Consider the following 23,846-nt stretch of genomic DNA (forward strand, 5'->3'; position numbering starts at 1 on the left):
TGCAAAGGAAAAAATGATATTGGTTTTAGAGAGAATCTCATCAAGATTTTCAGGAAAATTTTGTCATTTTATGCTGTGACTGCCGGGTGGCTCAATTAACATTTCAAGGCCATGATGGTGCATGTTAAAGAGAGAGGAAGAAAAAGAGAGAGAGCGAAATCAAATCATAAAGCAGTTTCAAAATTTAATTCATTTGGTGTCAGGTAATTTGTCGACTCTGCGCTTTCTATTTTATTTTATTTTATTTATTTATTTATTCTTATGCACGGCAGCTTTTTAGCTTGCCTGTGTGGAAGCGTTTGAGGTTTGTCCAACGTGTCCTTATGTATGTATGTATGTATGTTTGTATGACGAAAACTTTTCAGTTTCTACTTCTCCAGAACCAGAGGATTAACTTTTGTCAAACTTTCCACAGTTCACCCTTGGGTAAAGAGATTCAAGTATGTCGAAATGGGGCCGGGGGTTTGCGTGTTGTTGCCTTCCATTGGGAGATAATTAAAGACTAATTAAGTTGGAGTCATATGGAATGACAAAGCAACGTGAAAGCTTGCGCACGTAATGCAGATTCAGGTTTGTGAAAACCATGGCCCCAGTGCCACGATGAGGCTGGAATGGACTGCCAAAGTCTTTGATAGGAATATGTAGCAGGAGTTTTTTTAAATTTCATTGGAAAGAACAGCAGGAATATATAGTTTGCTAACCTGACAAGCAGTCATCCCTTGTGGTGTAGATTCAGGTTTGTTGAAACCAGCTGGCCGGTGATGTGGCACAATATTGGTCCATAGTTTGACATTTCAGTATATATTAAAAATTTTAAACATTCTTCTTACTGTAGCAAGGTGCCTTAGGTGAGAACTGTAGCCATAGATATTTCGTTTAAACGGTAAATACGTGCTTGCTTATATGCATTAGTACAACAACTTTTTTTTATAGTATTGACATAAGTTTTCTTCTTGTGAGGTAGCATGGACAAGAAGCTGCTCTCTTTTAGCTTAGTGAATTTCGATGTACAGTACATCTTCCAAACTAAATTATTATAATCCTGTTCTTCAGCCGTGTAACTGGCTTTACTCTATCCCAGTTAACAGTTACCTCTGTCTAAATGAAGAGGAAATGAAGTAAGAGGCAATACATTGAATGAAAGTACTGAAGAAGATCGAAACTTGTAGAGATTTTAAGACTAGGAATAAAGTAAGGCTGTGGAGGCTGGAAACACAGCTGTACAAAGTTGTTAAAATAAATGTTGTTTCATATTTTTCGTGATTCCGAGGAACTGCAAACAAAGGGATGAAGTTGGTGTAAAAATTCATACTGATTGTAATGAAATGGCAATCACTATAGTGAAAATTGGAGTAAGTGTATCTTATTTATTTTAAGAAACAAAATTATTTATATTGCAAGAGTTTTACTTCTCATATTAAACCAGGGTCTTTTTTTCGCCCGGCAACCTTTACGATTGCGTGACCAAAATTCCTTTGAATTCAAAACTGCGATTCAAAAAGAACAGCTTTGCATGATATGATTGCCCGAGAACTTCACATCCATCAGCCTGGCTTTTATCAGTAGAACAGCTTGGTTCTCACATACTTAGATGTATTGAGTATTGTCTCGGAGAAAGGATTGAACGATTTCCTATTTTTGTAAGATGCTACGTTATGTCGACAGATTAACTGTTGGAAACGCATGAAAGTGATAAAGTTGGGTTTGTGGTTTGCAGTTATGCATGACTATTATTGTTTGGAAGAATCAAAGATATTTCCTTTTCGTTTTGTGTTATTTTGCGTGAAAAGAGAAGGAAGAACACTTTTCCTTATGTCCAAAGTGAATATCATAACTACCTGTACAAGAAATCCATTTGAGGAAAGAGACATTCAACCCTTTCCATCCATTTGCATTTCACCTACCATGCAACGTCAGAATTACCTCTTTCCACGATCATGTTTTCATACTCATGTTTATTACATTGTGGTTAGGATGGCCGCTAGCGAACTGCCTGGTTAAAGATGTTAGCGACTCCGAGAGAGAAGGCTAACCTTGTAGAAATGGGTTCTATACCTTCATAAACTTGATTTTTGTTTTAAACGACTTTTTAGTGATCCCTTCAGCACACGTAGCGCAACTAACCAGGAGTGTTACAGGCTCCTTTTTATTTCATTACTATGGACCTTTTCCTTTCCATCTTATTTGGTAGGTAGGGGAAGAAAACGTGTCCTTCTGATTCTCCGGATGCGGATCCGAATCCTGGGACGGATATCAGGCTATGCAGTGACAAGCTTATCCTGAAAGATTGAAAAATTCGAGAAATTAAAAGGGCACCATTACAGACACACACAAACTAACACATACACACATACACACACACACACACACACACACACACTACATATATATATATATATATATATATATATATATATATATATATATATATATACAAACACGATGGCAGAAGTGCATGCAAACACATGCACAAATGCAATATATATATATATATATATATTATATATATATATATATATATATATATATTCCATTTGTGCATGTGTTTGTATGCACTTCTGCCATCGTGTTTGTAAATGGAAATTATAAAGATTTGATCTAAATGAATCGAGACGAAATAAGTAATATTTTCGTCTTTTGGCATTGTATGTAAATATTTTTCCACGTGTCGCACCATCTGTTATTAGAGTTAACAAAATGGGTGAAGGGTTGTAGTTTTTCCTGACTTTAATGATAATTTGTAATTTCAGTATCTAATACCCGAGTCTCAATGATCATGCATGATATTTTCCAAGTGTAGTGACGATTTTCATTCATGCAGCAATTAAAGTTAATAAGCAGAGGTGGGGGCTATTGAAATTAGCAAGTATTTTGACAAGAAAAGTCTGCCTTTAACGATTACTATGCAGCCAAGCGCTGAATTCCAGGTAATTACCTAGTAAGCAAGCTCTTTCAGGACCAATTAGAAGCTTCATCGTGTTTTATTCAATTAGACGTGAAGGTTAACGAGTTCCTCCGACGCGAAAAAGGAATAACCGAAGGCTACGCAGCCGTTGGAATGAACCCAAACTCCAGAAGAAAATATTGAAAATGAATATAAGGTGAATATAGAAAGTGACATGGAAATCAGGTAACCATACGAAATAAGAAGAAGATTGCAATAACAACTTTCAGCGTATTCAGACGTCCACACTCGCTAATGAATGTTGCAGAAATTGAACGTCAGTTTCCTGTCAATTTGAATTTAATGAATGACATTTTAAATAAACGATGTCAGTCATCCTGTATAATTGCTGCGCTTGCCTAGAAAATCTTATTCAGACCAAAGAGAAAGTAAGACAGAAGTGATTAGTTCATATCTTTCATGGGGCATTTTCTGCAGAGGGTATCTGATATAGAGAACGACGACTCCTCTTTCTTGTCGGCCATATCTGGCTGTATTATCTTGGGCCATTTATGGCGGCCATTGTTCAGTTTTATTATCGTTTACATTATTATAGTCAAGAGAGAATCTTCGGGAAATAAAAATAATTGACGAAATGTATTTGCAGTGACCAAGTTTTCAATTTTCAGAAAAGGAACTGGACTTCCAACAGAACTATATGTATATTATATATGTATCACATATTACCACAGGTGAAAAATCAGATGGTATTTTTGGGATTTGGAAATAAAGCTTCGAATCAAAAATGATACCGTATGGAAGTTATGGGTTCTGTGTGTAGATGATGTGATGTGATGTGATGGGGAGATCCTCAGAAAAGTTTGAAGACCAGATGCTCTGGACGAGTGGAAACTTATGGTAGTGAATGCGCTCGAAGGACATGAGTGAGGACGGGACAAGTACTAAGAAACTCATGTCTATCTTTTGAATCACGAATGAGTAACCTTTATAGAAAATTCCCTCTCCTTCATATGCCAATACAAACGGCTTACCAGCAATGCATCGACCACTCACGTACCCCATTCACATCCGGAACACCATTCCACTTTCATTATGCGTTTCCTTTAACGCCGTCTTGCTATCATGGCCTTGAGTTCATTCCTTAATTCAACCTCCATCCCACAACTTAGTTTCGCTCCTACCCTCCGTATGCAATGGAACAATTAATCTCAGTACCTTCAGAATTTTTCTTCACATTCATGTTAAGCTTCTGCAGTGCTTTTTTGGACAGTTGGCTCATCATACGGGCTGCTCTATGAGAAAGAGCCCGTGCTGGCATAAGGCCAGCTTAATCTAGAACAACATTGACTCACCACTTACTTCACACATTCCACTGCTTCTCGTCACGTTTTACAACTTTTTTCTTATCGTATCACAATTATATTCAGTGTCAACATTACTTTTACCAACATTCGCTTTTAATTCTCCACTTATACAATCTTTCAAATTCAGTTTCGTCAGGTTATCAATACAGTTCCCATTTTATTATCTGCAGACATCATTTAATCTGTGCGGTAATTACAACTCAGCACCTCTCATCAGCCTCACACTTGATTTCGTTTCCTTGCTGCGATTACATCTACAAAGTATATTGACAAGCAATGCAGACATGGCATAACGCTCTCCTAATTTTTTTTGCAAATCAGGTTGTCTTATGTCTGCATATTTTAACACAATTGTCACTTTGAACATAAGACAAAAACTTCCATTTGGCTTCAACAAATGACCGTCTACACAGTTCATCCTCCGTACCGTCAGTCACTTTTTAAAAGCTCATCCCACGTGTGCGAGCTACTACGTGTTTTTCTTTATTCTCAAGCTACCCACATAATACTTTAGTAACAAATACATAATCCACGCATCCTCTTCTTTGTCAGGACTCGTGCAATTATTCTTCTGAAGGTCATTTTTCTCTTTATTACCTCTGTCATCTTTTATTGAGGCAAATGAATAATGATGCAACTTTCACATTCTTGGTAAACCTTTCCTGTATTCAAATATACCTTACAATTCTGGTCGGCGACTCATATGCTCAAGACTATTTCGCAATATCTCATTTACCATCCCATGAATTAAGGAAACCTCTCACTTCCCCTACCTTTCACTTACCTTTCTTAAAAGATTTAAAAGTATACATGCACCTCGTCCACCCTTTTTGAGATCTGCCTTGCTTCTATCCTCAGCATCTAACGACTTTTCAAAAGCAATAAATCCATTTGCACGGGACTGCTTTCTCCTCAGACTACATGTCTTCTTCTAGTACCTGGAAGCGTCTCTTATGGCTCGGTGACTCCATCCTTCAAATTTTGCGTCTTACATTCTCAGTTACACAAGGCCATCAATAATTACTAACGACACCATCCTTTACATTTGGACTAAAATAACAAAAACACTTCCCTGGTTTCCTCTAGCATAAACTTTCACTCTAAGTTTTCAGTAAAAGAAAGCCATTGAGATGGTTATTGGTCTGTCGGTCTGCACGTTTCTGTCCGCCTTCAAATATTAAAAACTATGGACGCTATAAGGCTGAAAATTGGTATGTTGATCATCCACCCTCCACTCATCAAACATACTAAATTGCAGCCCGCTAGCCGCAGTAGGTTTTATTTTATTTAAGGTTAAAGTTAGCCATGCTCGTGTGTCTGGTACAGCTTTAAGTGCCAACAACATATGCCAAAACCGGGCCGCGGCTGAGAGTTTTATGGGCCATGGCAGAGAGTTCTATACAGCATTATACAGAAAACTGGAACCAATTCTGTCCCAAATTTTCCTCATCTTGCTCACAGTTTCAACACTCGGTCAGTAGAATGTCATCATTTTCGTCTTTTGTAACACAGCAACCTTCATCATCATCATCATCATCATGCAGGTGTCATATACCCAAGGACGTCGGCAAAAAAATACCTTCTATTTTCTTGCGTTGCTCCTCGCAGCCACAGCAGACACAATGACTCTTTGTCTTTCCCACCCCTGAACACTTTGCTTTGTTTCACCAAGAGCCATAGCATCTAGCAGTCTCTCCGCAAAGAAATGCCATGTCACTATTTTTCCTCTTCGCTATCTTATCCACGCAAACTCCAGGCCTCAAGTCTTAATATTTTAACTTCCCTAACATTCGCAAGAAGAGAACGTGGATTAGCGCTGCGATGTGGCTGTAATGCTGCACAATTGCTAGAATGCTGCTGTTTTGGACATCTTTCATGAATATACTAAGTTAGATTGCCATTGGCCTTTATGAAAGGTTAATCCACCATTTTGGGTATTTCATTTCGCCAAGATCTCCACTTCCATCCACCATCGCGGTTGTACGTCAGACAGTGTACTATTTACTGTGTAAGAATAGACACATTTTTCTAACGAACGGGGAGTTTACGAGAGCGAGCAAAATTAGATATTTAGGAAAGGAGGCGGCGGAGACAAAGAAAACGTTAGTTGTGCTTCAAGAGGTATTGAAACGAAACCACTAGGATGCTTGCAATGTGAGAAGAATGGTCTAGTGTTTATAAGTAGAGTGACAGGATGATAGTGAGCATTCTATGTGGATATACAGAGCAGTTGTGCGATGAAAGTTTTCTGCTTATGGTTCATCTTTGATTTATTAGTTGAAATATGATCGTGACGGACACATCTTTATTTTCTTTTCTTCTATAGCTTACCTGTGCTAGTATGTACCATACCAGCACACGCAATATTACATCAATATATATATATATATATATATATATATATATATATATATATATATATATATATATATATGTATATATATGTGTGTATGTATGTATGTATGTATGTATGTGTGTGAGGCTATTATTGTAAGTGTCTGAAGAAGTAAAAACTTCGAAGTAATTTATTTGATAAAAGCGGAATCTTTCTAGAATTCTCTATTGTCTGGAATTAAATCTCCGGCTCACATCATTCTCTGGAGAAGATGACTTTTACTAACCTCTAAGTGGACTGCTACAAAGAGCATTGTCTTGGGCTGCCTTCGTTTGGTAATTGGAGTCGTACTTACATGAGAAAAGTAAAAAAAAAAAAAAAAAAGGCAAATAAAAGGACGAGAAGACTAGGAAACGCCTGTTTCACGGCCGTTCGCTTGAAGAAATGTAATTTAGCATTTGAAGCTTTAGGTATTTTAGAAGGAATTTCTCTCTGGCTACCGTATTCGGTCGAGGAAGGAGGGAAATACTATATATATACTATTGTATAATGATACTTTCAAAATGCATATATCCCCTCTTTGATTGTATAGAATATTGTGTATAAGATTTTGGCAACATTTTTTCAGATTCCTAGATAGCTTAGATATAGGATGTTTAAAATGTGTGTTCAGATTTCGCATAACATGTTGTAAAAGAATATATAACGTAGTATGAAAAGAGAGAGAGAGAATATCTTTGTCCGTTCGAAACTAGAGTTGTTTTTCAAAACCTGTCAACACGATTGATTAGGGACTTCGAGGTCTTCGTTGTGTTTTGGGAATTCTGTCATCACGTTTGATAATGACTTTTGCTCGAGTCTGTTTCGATCGGGTACGTGTCTTTGTTGAACTGACTGGTTTCATACACGTTCGTCTTTGTCAAAACCACGTGCAGATTTCACATATTATCTGTAAAGTTGTGTCAGATTTCGAAGCTTCTAGAAAGAATTATTGCCCAAAATGTTTTGTGTCATCTCCACTGTCCAACTTCCTTAAGGAAGAGAATTCATTGCATCTTAAAACCGCGTTCCGTTCAGACATCTCCCTCTCTCTCTCTCTCTCTCTCTCTCTCTCTCTCTCTCTCTCTCTCTTCTCTCTCTCTCTCCATTATTGATATTAACATAACGAAAAATGGTCACTCGTAACTTTTAGATTTCAGATTTGATATTTCTTAGAGTTTATTTAGTGTTATTTATTTTTTTGTGTGGAATCTGAACAAACATTTTACAAGTGTGTGTAACGGTGCCTGTTTTTGTGAATTGGTGAATTTTTTTAAGAAAGAAGTTGGTATACCAAGGTAAAGTGTGTTATGTTTTTATTAGTTGCAACTAATAACTAATAACTAATAGTCGGTGGTTTGGTAAAAATTAATAACTATTGGTTACGATGGTTTAGAGAACTGTGTTTGTTTCATTTGAAGTGATTAGTTTTGTGCATTTATTCATTTCCTTATTGAAATGTGTGTTTTTATTTTATATTCTGTGTGATTAATACTTTTAGCAATTTTGGTATTTTCCGCATTTTTCTGTGTTTTCATTTGCACTCACAATTTAATTAACTTAGTTATTTTCATCACGTAATCGTTGCACATTTAATTGAATTTAACACTTGTGAATTAATTTACATTTACTTAGAATTCTTTTCAAGTTTTATTATTGTTTAGCACTTGTGAATTAATTTCCAAATTTCAATTATTGCCTAACACTTTTGAATTTTGATTGAATTAATTTTCTTGAATTTGTGATAAATTAATTTTGATTTAAACTTTACTTTGTTTTCAAGTAACAGTAATTTTCCCTGATATTGTGAATTTCACTTATAAATTTTGAGTTTAATAATAAATTTTTGTATTTAAAATTTTTATAAGTGTTTTCTTAATTTACACCAGTATTCAATTATGATTATATTGATGTTAGGTAGAAACATAGATTGGTAATTGATCTGTTTTCCTTCAATTAACTTGAAGTGACTTAGAACCAGGGAAGTACTTGGACTTTTGAAATCAGGGAAATACTTAGACTTTTAAAGTTGTTGATGGAGTGATGCCCTTTGATTAATTTGATTACTTACAAGATTACCTCACACCTGTTTTGATGGACTTAGTCTGATTTTCTGCAATACTCATAAGTTGTTAAGGGATCACTGTTGCCTTTAGAGTATTCAGTCGTTTAGTACCTATGATGAGGGTTCAGGTGTCTGGCTGTTGTGAGGTAACAATTAATGAATGGTAAGTGTAGTAACCAGATACTTGGCACTTTGTCACAATACGTATATATATATATATTATATTTATATATATATATATATATATATATATATATATAGTGAAGTGTGTGTTACCAGGAAATATGTGAAATTCAGGGATTTCACCAAATCCCTAGGGATTATGTGAAATTACCAATTCGCTTAGGAATATTTGATCACCGAGAAACTAGTACTATATACACGGCGAAACAGCGGTTCATCTACAATGTTTCGCCGTGTTTAGTACTAGCCCATTGGCTCTCAAATTTCCATTAGTGCATTTGATCGCCTCAAGGGCTAGTGCTAATTGACCACCAGGGCTTCCACTAAAAAGGGCGAAACTGCATCTGAAACACTGATTCACCGTGTCTAGTACTATAGCCCCCTGGGGGATCAAATGTTTCCAAGCGAATTGGTCATTTCAGGTATTTCAGGCTACCTTTCCACTACATTAGCGGGTATATATATATATGTATATATATTTATATATATATATATATAGTATAGTAATATATATATATATATAAGGTAATATATATATATCTTATATATCTATATATATTATATATATATATTGTATATTTAATATTGGTATATTATTTCAGATGATAATACTATATATTATAGTGTATATATAGATATTTTATATATCTTATATATAATATTACATCTATTTATCTATTATAATATTATATATATATATCTATATATATAGACATAATTACAATTATATCTGGAGTCCTATATATCATTATATCATATATTCATATATATATATAGGCTCCTATATAGTATTATATCTATAAAGTACCTTCTCTATCTATATCTTTATATATACTCGATGATATACATCATATTATATATTCTATACTCTATATATTCTATATCTCTATATCATATATATATCTATAAAAGGAACCCATAAAAACACCAAAATGTAGAGAGAAAAGTACTATATTTCAGAGACTGCTGTCTCTCTCTTCAGGTATATGAATGAGAAAAGTTTACAGAAAAGGTGGTATTTATACCAAGAGATCCGTCCACAAGTAAGCCAATTTAGGTCACCCCGCTGATAATCTTCCTTTAATCTTCTTAAGCGTTGGTTGAATGAAAACTTCGTTGACGACATCTGAAATCCACGCGACTTTTGAGATGTTCATAACCTGCTTCTCTTTTATTAAGGCCGATTCCATCATTTGACTCTTGTACCGGCAGTTGCTGCTATAAATTACACGCGACATTCCAGTTATTCTATGGTTATGGTTCATTTATATGGTTGAAAATAGCCGAGTTCTGTTGTCCATACCTAACTGACCATTTGTGTTGTATTAATCTCTGGGGAAGTGATTTACCTGTAAATCCAATGTAAGATTGGTCACAGTCCTGGCATGGGATCTCATAGACCCCAGAGTCCTTGGGAGATGTCTTTTGTTGGACGTTAATCAGGGATTTGGCTAAGGTGTTTGGGTAGGTAAATGCAAAAGGGTTGGATTTCCCAAGGGTGTGGGTTACTCTCTTAATCGTCTCCAGGTGAGGAATTTTTATTTTATTGTTGGGTGTGTCTCTGGTCTTGTCTTTAGGGGGTCGGTAGAAAATTACGTTTGCTTTTTGAATTGCTTTCTCAATTATATGGTCAGGATACTTTAAAGACGAAAGTTGTTTGCGAATTAGTTCAAATTCTTTTTCCAGGAAATCTGGGGAACAAATTCGTAAGGCTCTTAAGAATAGGTTGCTAGCTACACCTATCTTGATAGTAATGTTGTGATAGCTAAAGAAGTGAATATATGAAAGTGAGAACGTTGGTTTTCTGTATATGGTAAATTTGTATTCTGTCGTGTCTCTGATTATTAAAACATCAAGAAAAGGAATTTTGTTGTCTGTTTCCCATTCAACTTTAAATTTGATGCTGGGCACTAATGCGTTTAATTTTGAGAGGAATTCATTAAAATTACCCCACCTATTATCCCAAAATATTAGGATATCATCCACGTATCTCATCCACAGCATGTTTTTGGGTTTTATTGCATTTATTACTGTAGTTTCAAAGTATTCCATGTACAGATTGGCTAAAACAGGACTTAAAGGACTACCCATACTACACCCGAATTTTTGCTTGTAGAATGATTCCCCGAATGAAAATACGTTATTAGATGCACATAATTCAACTAACTTTATTATTTTCTCAAGCACCAAGTTAGTATAAATACCACATTTTCTGTAAACTTTTCTCATTCATATACCTGAAGAGAGAGACAGCAGTCTCTGAAATATAGTACTTTTCTCTCTACATTTTGGTGTTTTTATGGGCTCCATTTATTAGATGGAATTCTGTGGTTACAGAACATTTTTACCTATCCTATATATATATATATATATATATATATATTATATATATATATATATATATGTATGTGTGTGTATATTTAAGGTAAATTTTTCGTGTCAGTCAATAAAATTACTAAGCTCAGGTCGTTGTCCGTGTTATTTCCTAAGATGGTTTTCTATCTCCCTGGAAATCTTCATGTGTGGAAAGTTGGAAAATAACAATTCCTGCGGAAATTGTAATAAGGAGGTGTGAGGCATGGGGACGTGTCCACCAAACTTTTATTTTTTATTTTTTTCTTCCTCTCTATTAAGCCTTCAGCCTTAGATGGAGGGACGGAATTGGCGACAAGAAGGGGAGATGGGAGAGGGAAGGGAAGACGCCAATGAACAGAAGCTTCTAGAAAAGGACCGAAGTAATAGGTTGCCTTTTAATCTTTAAGGGAGAGTCGGAGAATTAGGCTTCCCTTTTATCATTTCACAAGGGAGCGAAGTCAGTTTTCCCCAATAAGACTTCCCAGTTAACCCCCACCCCCGCAGCATGAGCGTTTGTTATTGATAGAACGACCCTCTTCCCATCATCCAGAGCTTTCTCTTTCATGGAACTAACCATCCCTCTTTTCCCATCTTCTTAACGTTTGCCAAGTTACTGATGCAAAGTGGAATGTAAATTAACTTACGGGTAGAATTCATACAAATGTCTGCTACTAAGAAAATGTGACAGGTAGCTTTGCTTATTGAAGACCTTCACCCCTTGGGTTTTCCATTCACGTGAGTTCTTCTGAGTGCTAGGATAGAAGTTCAGTCCTTTGGTTTATATTTTGATTTTATTTTGTTTGTTTTCGAATCAGGAGATGGGGGAGTGACTGGAGAAAACATATAGAAAGTTATATAAAACATATATACCTCAAAAGATAGTAGTGGAAAGGGATGAAAATGAAACCAGTTTCATGAAAAATAAAAGTTTGCAAGTAGCGATATTCCTTTTTTTTTTTTTTTTTTTTTACTGCGAAAATGTTCGCCCACACTTGCTCTCGGCCATATGACATCACATAAAACTTGGCGTCCAAGCTGCAAATGTTCTCGGTAATATATTCATAGTTATCATATTTCTCTTCAACGGACAGTCAAGAGTTACGACTTTTTCTTGCACAGCCGGCCGAAATTAAAAATATCATTCTTTAAAAATTCTCACATGTTCTTTTTTTTTTTTTTTTGTGTTGGGTGCTTTCCGGGTTTATGTTCCACAGTAATCATGTAGTCGAATGTAAAGACACATCTCTTATAGTTCATACACTGACATTTTAGTAGGTTTTAAGTTTTACAAAATAATCTTGCCATCAGTTTTTGTTAAGAATTTTTACGTGGATGGTTATGAACTCCTCGCCTACTGAACAGTGGAATACATCCCGTATAATCTTGCGTTTTATGCCTTAATGACTCATTAATTCCTAGACCTGTAAAACGACATTTATCCTAGTGATCTTATTTTCCGCATTTCCTGCAGAGACTTGGTTCTGCCCCGAGACGCACTTCAAATGCACCAGTGGCCATTGCGTGCCCTCGGATGCTGTCTGCAACTTCGTCGTTGACTGCGCCGACGCCTCTGACGAGCACCAGTGCGGTAAGTCCTTTGTAACAACCCATTAACGGTGGTGCATGGAACCATTGTGGACGAACATTTATGTATCCATTTTTCATGTGCAGATGTAGGTATGAGCTTATCTGTAGATTAGATTTTTTATTGCATGCAATACGAAATTGTGAGAGAGAATGACTGATGTTTGCAGATGAGTTGATAGTCAATAATTAAGGGAAACTGCAGACGAGTGAGAGGAGTTTGAAGTACTGATAAAAAAACTTAAACTATAATGCTAATACTACCAAGAAAGTATTGTGTATAGGCTCGTTATTTGATGGTGGGTCATGGAGGAGTCGTAACAGTGCAGTGGACTTCCACAAACATTTTGAAATAAATTGTACATAAGACAGCTACATGTGGGAAGTAACAAGTAACCTAGGAAAGAAAGGAACACAGGGTTTTGGTGCACTTGTAGAGCATATATCAGCAGAGATACAGTCAGGAATGTTTTGAAGTGATGTTTTTGTCACGACTCTTTAAAAATCACGAATTGTTGTTGTTGTTGTTGTTGAATGTTCTGAAGGATTTCCGGGGAGCATGGATTGTTGAAATTGAAGAGATTGTAGGCTGACAAGGTTCTCGTAGATGAAAATATGGACCATTGGATTTTCAGGTGATTTGGTCTTAGATGAGAACTGGAAGATAGGCGTATGTATCGAGTAATTTATGAGAGAGAATGCGAATAAAACCAACAATGACGGATTTATAGATACATTAAATGTCAAGTATACAGCTTAATTTTCCCCAAAAAGTATGAATCATAAATGCGTTTGGTCAGATGCAGCTTTGGATGATATCCTGCTTCTAAAGCTCCAATGTACTTTTATGACGTAGCTTCTTAAAAACAGTGGGACTCAAAATTTTCAACTTTGGTGTAGGATATAGCGGAAAGTGGGAGGTCGGTTTTGGAAATGAAAGCAGAAATAAAATGAGAAGATTAAGGGCATCTTACTAAATCCGGCTTAGTTTTGTTTTTACTTTGGCTCATATGGAACAATAGTTTTCTAAATTTGACAGAGAGACTTTGATGGAACTTCCTTCTGAAGGAAAACGGTTCAAGTTAAGCAGTTCAGACGGTGGAAATGAACTCACGACAGTAAATTACAACAGTGTTGTCCCTCGGAGAGTTTTATTATAAGCAATTTAAGTCAAAGGTAACGAAATGAAGATTGCCACTCGTAACCCTCTGCGATGTAGACGAGCGAGATTCCCTCTTTCCTGCTTCTGTCGGGTGATGTCCACGTTAGCCAGTAGGCGCTCTTAGCTTTTCACGAGTCAGCTGGGCTCGTTGGGTGAATCACCTGATAACTGGAATGGAACTTGAAACTGGTTACCATCACATTGCATACTCTTAGTCTCGAAATATTTAAGAAAATATGTAAAAGCGCTATGCATTTTGAAATTGTAGTGAGTAGATTGTAAATGTAATTCTTTATTGCTTTTCATGACTTGAAAGAGCAGATGTCATGGTTAGAGTGTTGCATGGGAAAGCGGTGAGCGCTTGGCCTGAGCTGGATTTAGGGTTGTGAATTTCATCAGTCCATGGAGTTGCGAGAGCCTTAATATTAGCACGAGAGAGCTGCTTCGCCAAAATATAGTGTTGTAGCAATCATTATACCTCTCTCCACTAATCTTGTCCTTCAAATTTGGGTATTTTAATGATGCATGGGAGTTTGCATGGCAGGTAAATTACCTCTTTTTGTTTATTCGACATAATGTCAATTACTTTTCTTCACGTCATTTAGTTTTGCATTATTGGGCAAATTTTTTCCTTATTCACAACATCGACCTAAGGATCGCTTACTCTTTTTGTCAATATACTTGCTGTGTCGCTCTCTCTCTTTCTCTCTCTTTCTGTACATATATATACTCATTAACCGCGAGAGGTCTTTACCTCGCATTCATCACCATGGCGAAATATCAACGGATAGCTCACTCGGGAGTCAAGGAGCGCAATTCACTCCAGGTCCTTATTAGCTCAGGAATCTCTGGGGAATTCCGTAGATTTCCAAGGGAATGCTGGAACGATTACGGGCTGCTCTAGAGCGAGAGAGAGGCTATGCCTGCGGCCAAGGCTGGCGCTTCGGAAAACAAACGTCAGCTGCTGGATCTTTTATTCTTTTTTTTTTTTTTTTTTAATAAGAATCTTTGTCTGTGCGTGCTTGTTTTTTTATTCAGTCTTATCCCTCTCTCTCTCTCTCTCTCGTCTCTCTCTCTCTCACTCTCTCTCTCTCTCTCCTATATATATATATATATATATATATATATATATATATATATATATATATATATATATATAAAATATATCATATATATATATATATATATATATATATATATATATATATATATATATATTATATATTATCATATATCATATATATCATATATATATATATAACTATATAATATATATATATATATATATATATATATATATATATATATATATATATATATATATTATACCACTATATTTATATTATAAGCGGAATGCCACAGGAAAATAATAGTCAGAAATCCAAGTGTTTTCGTCTTTACTCAGACATCGTCAAGGAGTTAATGAAGTACAATTGGAGATAAAGGTCTCAGGTACAAAACAAGATCAAGAATACCAGATGGTTAATTGTCACAAGGGTAAAAATTAAAAGAGATAATCCAGGATTATCGGATATCACATTGTCACAAACCGAAACTACAAAGTGTCTTTACAGTCCAAAACATGTAAAAACTGAATATATTAATTTTGTTGCTTATATTTATCTACTACTTTTTTATATAATGAAAGCATCAAGTTTAAATAAACCAAGACTTAAATTTAGAACATCTCTATTATTTGACTTGATGAAACAAGATTCAATGATATTCCTTTTAACTGTGTCATTACATGGGATTAAGGCTCTTGCTTGACTCCAGTTAATAGGATGGTCTAAATCTCTCATATGTACGAATAATGCATTCGATATTTGCCCAGTTCTCACAGAATATTGATGTTGCTTAAGACGTTGTGAAAGAGATTCACCAGTCTGTCCGTAATAGACTTTATCACACTTTTTGCAAGGAATTTCATATATGCAGCCTGGAAGATCTTTAGGAGAATTTCTTATTATTAAACTCTTGACATTAATATTACTGAAAATAACATTTATGTTAAATAGCTTTAAAATTCTAGGAATATCTAAAAACCTTTCATCATAGGGCAGTTTATTGACGCTGAAATTAAAACTATTTATGATATTGCATTGAAACTTAAATATCCAAGGACTTTTATAGATGTGGCATGGAAAAGAGCTAGAAAAACATTTTATTCAACAAATGACAAACTTGAATTTAGTAAGCATAACATTCTAAAATTACCCTATGATGAAAGGTTTTTAGATATTCCTAGAATTTTAAAGCTATTTAACATAAATGTTATTTTCAGTAATATTAATGTCAAGAGTTTAATAATAAAAAATTCTCCTAAAGATCTTCCAGGCTGCATATATGAGAGACAGAGAGAGAGAGAGAGAGACAAGAATGAATAAAAAACAAGTGAAGTTCAGGGTGGGCTCCGTCAATCCAGTAAACAGCAATTTAGTGCGAAGGGGAAGGACAATTCTTTATTCCTTTCTAAGTATTTCAAGACATTTAGTCTCAGTTTCAAAGCTACATAATGAAAGAAACAGACGTTAAAAAACAGATTCAGAATAAAAAAAGAATAAATTTTCTTTTTTTACGTACAACATAAGATTGTAAGTGCTACTGTAAAAAGGAAGAGAGTTTACCAAATAGTGTTGAGCGTACAGACCGAGTGACAGTTCGGGCCAGGTTCAGCTTAAACTCGAGAGATATAGAGGTGTTGAGGTGGTCTATGTATTTATTTGGGGGACGAGCTGTTTAATAAAAAGCGATTCTAAAATTGCTAGTTGTTGGTCGTTAGGAGCTCGGCCTATGATTTTAAAATCTTTGTAATTGACATCGAATTTACATTTCTTTGCATGTTCACGTATGGCTCTCTACCTTCGCCAACATTTTCATGTGCTCCCTGGAAGAATGATCATTGGCTTTCCATCACCCTTTTTTTTCATAGTAGATATGTCGATGACACCTTTTTACTGTTTAGCAATAAAGATCAAGCTGATAAATTTCCCGAATATGCCAATACTAAGCACACTAATATTAAGTTTACGATTGAGTATGAAAAGGAAAAAAAACTTCCTTTCCTAGATGTAATGGTTTTCAGACACGATTAACATTTTAATACTACGATTTTTAGAAAGAAAACTTTCATTGGCTTGGGTTCTAATTTCTATAGTCATTGTTTTTATAATTTGAAACTAAATTCCTTATCAACCCTCTTCCACAAGGCTTTCAGTATAACATCCGACTGGCACAATTTCTATCATGAAATCCTCTACTTCCATCAGTACTTTATTGACAACTGCTTTCCATCCAGATTGTTTCACAAACATCTTTACAAATTTCTGAATAATATTTTCCATCCAAAATATGAAATACCCACAATTCCGAAACTACGACTACACGCAAGCATCCCGCACATTCATGATAAAATTTTCTTTGGAGAATTAAGGCATATAATAGTTTTATTTTATTTTTTTTTATTTTTTTTTTTTTTTACCAGTAATTGACCTAAAGCTAATACCTCGTAATCCAATGACCATAAGATCCTTTTTCAAATACAAAAAGACTCTTCGCCCTCCGATGACCTCGGGAGTCATTTACCCAATTAATTGCCCAGATGTAACCTGGGGAAATATGTCGGATACACCAGCAGGTTGTTGAAATTGAGATTGGATTCTCATCGAGGCATGAGTTATAGAACGGGTGTTAAATAATCAAACCCAGAATTCTCTTGTATACGTGAACATGCAAAGAAATATAAATTCGATGTTAATTACAAATATATTTTTAAATCATAGGCCGAACTCCTAGCAACCAACATGTAGCAATTTTAGAATCGCTTTTATTGAACAGCTTGTCCCATATCTAAATACTCAGACCACCTCAACACCTCTATAGCTCTCGTGAGTTTAATTAAGTCGAAGCTGAACCTTGCCCGAAATGTCACTCGGCCTTTGCCCTCAGGCCTCAGCACCATTTGTTAAACTCTCTTCCCTTTTACTGCACATATAATTTTGGCCTAAAATGCTTGCCTCACAAATGAGAGACCCAGGATTCAATCTGAGCTTATCTTTTTTTTTTTCTGTTGAAGCAATCAGAAAGTTATGTTCCTTACTGGTAAGAGACATGAATAAATTAATGGATTTTGAAGTCGAATGCATAAGAAAGAAACTTTGGCCATGAAAAACACCTGGGTTTGTTGAAATCACTACGGATATTATTTAATAATGAAAATCAAATGACATTTTGCATGCTAAACAGGCTGTTTTGCTGAATTATATTTTTATGAAGGCATATATGCCTGGTGAATTTGAATTGGGAATCATAGCAAAGACTTCAGGCAAAGGTAATCGGATTGAATATGGTAGCTAAAGAGGCATTACACTTACATCAATCGTGACGAAATCATTCAGTACGTTCCTCCTTAATAATCCAGGTTCGGGAAGGAGTTGCTCAGATCAAAAATGTATTAGACAGCGTCCGCAGACCAATTCTATAAAAATGCTTGAAAATATTCTCGGACGAAGCAGATACAAGGCTATTGTTGCTGAAGTCTCGTCGAGTAAATATGAAGTAAACTTGTCGAGTTACAAAGACATGTTATTTTACCTTTGTTGTTCACCTTGACATAGACTTTGTAATGAAATGTGTGGTTGGAGGTGGAAGAAATGGCTCATATTGTATAATGAGATATGTGATTGTAGTAATGATAACAATTTGATGGAGTTGAATTAGACGAATGGTCCCGTTATAATCTTAAAAACACACAGGCCTTGTAAAGTTCGCTTAATAGAATCCATCAGTGTACAGAGATGAGTCAAGATAAGATTTAAGGACAACAGAAAGGGTTAAGAGTGTGCGCGAAGAAAGGGAAGTAAAAACACTAGAAGAGGAAGGTTACTGAGTTTGGTTTTCATATTATCAGAGCAATTGATATGCAGCACAAATTCTGTTATTGTGGAGGCAAATCAAGTCATGGGTAGGAAAATAGATTATGCATTAATTTAAATGTACCTATGTATTACTGTACAGTCAACGAAGCTTTCCAAAATAGTCGATTTGAGGATAACTCTTGAAAAGAGAGTAATAGGAGCCAGATGGCAATATCGCGTGAAATGTCACCACAAGGGAAATTCCTGAAGTTCCACAGGTGATCATATAAGGATGACGAGGAGATGGAGGTGGCTTGACACAACACCTGGGAGAATAGTGCGTGATAATGTCAGCTGGGCTCCCTGGGGCACAGACGATTTGGAAGACAGTCCCGCTTGGTTGAGAACTGAGACGGGAGACTGAAGATGAGTGGAGATTTACGTGGGAAAAGCATTGGAAAGACGTTCAGGGCTAAATTTCACCATAGGCCCATGGCGTTCCACAGCTTCTGAGGTGATAATGATGTGGCTAACCGACTCTAGGGACTTGTGTTCAGTTATGTTCAGGGTTAAGAAAAGTGTGAGCGAACAGTATATCATTAAGAAATAAAATTTAAAAAATGCGTATATATATATGTATATATATATATATATATATATATATATATAATATATATATAATATCTATATATATATATATATATATATATATATATATATATATATATATATATATATATATATATATATATATAATGAATTCTTGTCACATCACAGTGATTCATGTACATACATTAAGCTACAATTGTCCTTTAATATTGATTCACTCTACCTCGGAATTAATATATTTTCATATGTGTTAACCGAAGGGGAATTTTTTAGTTGATAATAATTTCGTCCTCCCGTGGGTTCAAACCAGCGGACAGACAGAGGAGAAATCAGGACTGCAGTGACATTATCGAGGATATAAGTTGATACCGATTCCGAGCTTACAAATCTCTGTCGAACTCAGGTATATGTATTAGGATCGATATCCAACCCCTTTTGCTATGTTAACCAAGTCGAACGTTTGCCCTACATAACCATATTATGAATACTTATCACATTACCGTGATTCATATACATGCATTAAGCTACATAATGTCCTTTAATATCCAATTCGCTCTATCTCTGTCTGTCAGCTGGTTCGAATCCAGGGGAGAACGAAATTATTATCAACTAAAAAATTCCCCTTCGGTTAACATATATGATAATATATTAATTCCGAGGTAGAGCGAATTGGATATTGAAGGACATTTGTAGCTTAGTGTGTGTATTATACTATAAAATATATATATATATATATCGTATTTAAATATTAATATTAATATTTTATATATATATATATATATATATATATATATATATATATATATATATAATATATATATATGTATATATATAGATAATATATATATAAATATATATATATATATATATATATATATATATCTGGTGTGGTGTGGTGATCATGAAGCCACAACTGTCGTTTGACATCCTATTAACGCTACTTCGGGAATATCCCCGAAAGGGAATTATAAGTGAAAAAAAAATGGATCAGTACCTTCCAGCGACTCCAGTCGACGGTCTACCGGGACTCTAACCACTTAACTTTCAAGAGAGGTAAAAGTGATCATCCTCCAACCGGGATATTCCCAAAGTAGCGCGAATTGACAATAAAACATTTGTAGCTTGATGATTATATATCAATCACCACGATATGATGAAAATGTCTATATATATATATATAATATATATATATATATATATATATATTATATATATATATATATATATACATATTTATATATACATACATTATATATATATATATATATATATATATATATATATATATATATATATATATAAGATATATATATATATATATACATATTTATATATACATACATATATATATATATAATATATATATATATATATATATATATATATACATATATATATATATATATATATATATATATATATATATATATAATTATATATATGTGTGTATATATATATATATATTGTTTGTGCGTATGTTGTAATCCCGTGTTTTAATGCAAACTTCTTTGGATCATCTCCTGATTTTCTCCAAATAATTTACTCGTTTCTTAATGGAGTTAGTATCATTTTGTGTGTGGGTCAAATTATTCTCTAGTTTTTCATTAGAATTTATCTTCAGACACTGCTCTTGATGTATCCATATCCAGGAAGAATTCGCGGATTTGACTATATTCCCCCTTTAGTTTAGTTACGAGTAACTCAAAAAGAAAAATAGAGTACTTAGAAGAACTAACCCAAATTGAAAAGAAAATAGATATAATGAATATAAGTGAAACCTGGTATTCCCAAGAGACTGGAATGATGATCAAATAAAAGGGTTTCAAACTTATAGATCAGATAGAAAAAATAGGAATCAAGGGGGAACCGCAATATATGGGAAAGACAAAAAACAAGGAAAAATATATGAGAAATATAGTAACTCAGAATGTGAACTAATAGCGGTAGAATTTGAATCTGAAAAATTAATGAACATAGTAATATATAGACCTCCTAATACTAAAGAGTTTGACTTAATAATAGAAAAATTGGATGATATATGTAGAAATCACAAGGACCTGGACTATTCTCCTATCTGGAGACTTCACTTTCCTTTCGTAGACTGGAAAGAACGAATAGGAGATTGTGGTTGTACTTATACATATAAAAAAGAGAGTAATAGTAGTGCAGAAGATAAGAGGCAATTCGAAAAGCTATTAGATATGCTACTAGAATACAACATTCAACAAATAAATCACCTGCCAACAAGAAAGGAAAATACTTAGACCTAGTATTTGTGAACGAGATGAATTATGTTAAAGAAATAATAGTTTATAATGCGAGTATTTCAGACCATAATGTCATAGAATTAACAGTCCATTCCAAAGCAAGTGAAAACAGAGATAAGCAAGAAATGAAAAAGTGGGAAGGATATGGAAAATACAACTTCTACAGTAAAAATATAAAATGGTCAGAAATAAATGAAGAATTAAACAAAGATTGGGATAATATTTTCGTAAGTGATGACATAAAGGTAAATACGGAGATATTATATAAAATATTAGAGAAAATAGTGGATATATACCGAAGAAGAAAAGTAAACATCAGTCATGCATACCAAGAGACAGAAGGATCTTGTTCCAGAAAATCAGAAAGTGGAAAAAAGGTCTAGCAAAAAAAAAAAAAATGCATGGAAAGTTATAGAACTAAAAAGTAAGATAGAAAATGCAGAACAAAAGATTATACAATCAAAAGAAAATGAAAAACGGGACTTGGAAGAAAAAACCCTATTAAATATCAAGCAAAATCCCAAACTATTATACTCATATGCGAAGAAGATGAATAAAAGAAGAATAGAAATAGGCCCTCTAAGAATTGAAGGGAGATTAAACGAATGAAAAAAAGGAAATTTGCAACATACTGGCAGAACGATATAGAGAATTCACCCCTAGAATAGATAATGAAGATAATGATATAGAAGTAAGGGATGAAAATAGTGAATATTTAGCTGACATAGATATTAATTGAAGCTGATATTGTGCAGGCTATTAATGAAATTAAAAATGGAGCTGCTGCAGGGCCTGATGGAATTCCTGCTATTTTGTTAAAGAAAGTAGTTCATTCTATCGCAAAGCCACTTGCAATATTATTAAGACAAAGTGTAGATACAGGCAAGATTTATGATGAGCACAAATTAGCATATATTACCCCTACATTCAAAAGTGGATCAAGACTAGAGGCAAGTAATTATAGGCCTGTGAGTTCTAACATCACATATTATGAAAGTGTATGAAAGGGTAATGAAGAAAAATATTATGAAACATTTAATAAAAAATAATTTGTTTAATAAAGGACACATGGTTCGTACCCGGAAAAAGTACACAAACCCAACTGTTAGTCCACCGTGAGAACATATTCAAAAATATGAAAAGCGGAAATGAAACAGATGTGGTTTATTTAGACTTTGCAAAAGCTTTTGATAAAGTAGACCATAATATATTAGCGAAGAAAATTAGAAAACACAATATCGCGGATAAAGTAGGAAGATGGTTAAAAGAATTTTTACACAACAGAAAACAGATAGTTATTGCAAACGACGAGAAATCGGATGAAGCCAAGGTAATATCCGGTGTGCCGCAAGGTACGGTGTTAGCTGCAATACTGTTTGTTATTATGATTGAAGACATAGACAATAATGTTAAGGATTCGGTAGTGAGTAGTTTCGCAGATGACACAAGAATAAGTAGAGAAATTACTTGTGATGAAGATAGGAACGCTCTACAAAGAGACCTTAACAAAGTATATGATTGGGCAGAGGTAAATAGGATGGTATTTAACTCTGATAAATTTGAATCAATAAATTATGGAGACAGAGAAAGAAAGCTATATGCATATAAGGGACCTAATAATGAGACAATCACAAATAAGGAAGCAGTTAAAGACCTTGGTGTGATGATGAATAGGAACATGTTATGCAATGATCAAATAGCAACTATGTTGGCAAAATGTAAAGCAAAAATGGGAATGTTGTTACGGCACTTCAAAACAAGAAAAGCTGAACACATGATTATGCTTTATAAAACATATGTTCGTAGTCCACTTGAATATTGCAATATGATATGGTACCCACACTATCAAAAAGATATTGCACAAATAGAGAGTGTACAAAGGTCCTTTACAGCTAGAATAGAAGAAGTTAAAGACCTTGACTACTGGGAAAGACTACAATTCTTAAAATTATATAGTCTAGAAAGGAGAAGAGAACGCTACATGATAATTCAGGCATGGAAACAGATAGAAGGAATAGCAGAAAATATCATGGAACTAAAAATATCAGAAAGAGCAAGCAGAGGTAGATTAATAGTGCCCAAAACTATACCAAGAAAAATAAGGAAAGCACACAGGACATTA

General features: G+C 34.5%; 1 protein-coding gene across 1 annotated transcript in view; it reads left to right on the forward strand.

Moving 5' to 3' along the window:
* The window catches only part of LOC135198823 (low-density lipoprotein receptor-like), a gene marked incomplete in the record, with an annotated part of 1,079,059 nt that overhangs the window by 538,212 nt on the left and 517,001 nt on the right, over positions 1-23,846 (forward strand). The window contains 1 exon segment of the mRNA XM_064226794.1: positions 12,718-12,834. Within this exon segment, the coding sequence (XP_064082864.1) occupies positions 12,718-12,834 (117 nt within the window).

The sequence above is a fragment of the Macrobrachium nipponense genome, chromosome 22 (genome assembly GCF_015104395.2).
Source record: "Macrobrachium nipponense isolate FS-2020 chromosome 22, ASM1510439v2, whole genome shotgun sequence".
NCBI lineage: Eukaryota > Metazoa > Arthropoda > Malacostraca > Decapoda > Palaemonidae > Macrobrachium > Macrobrachium nipponense.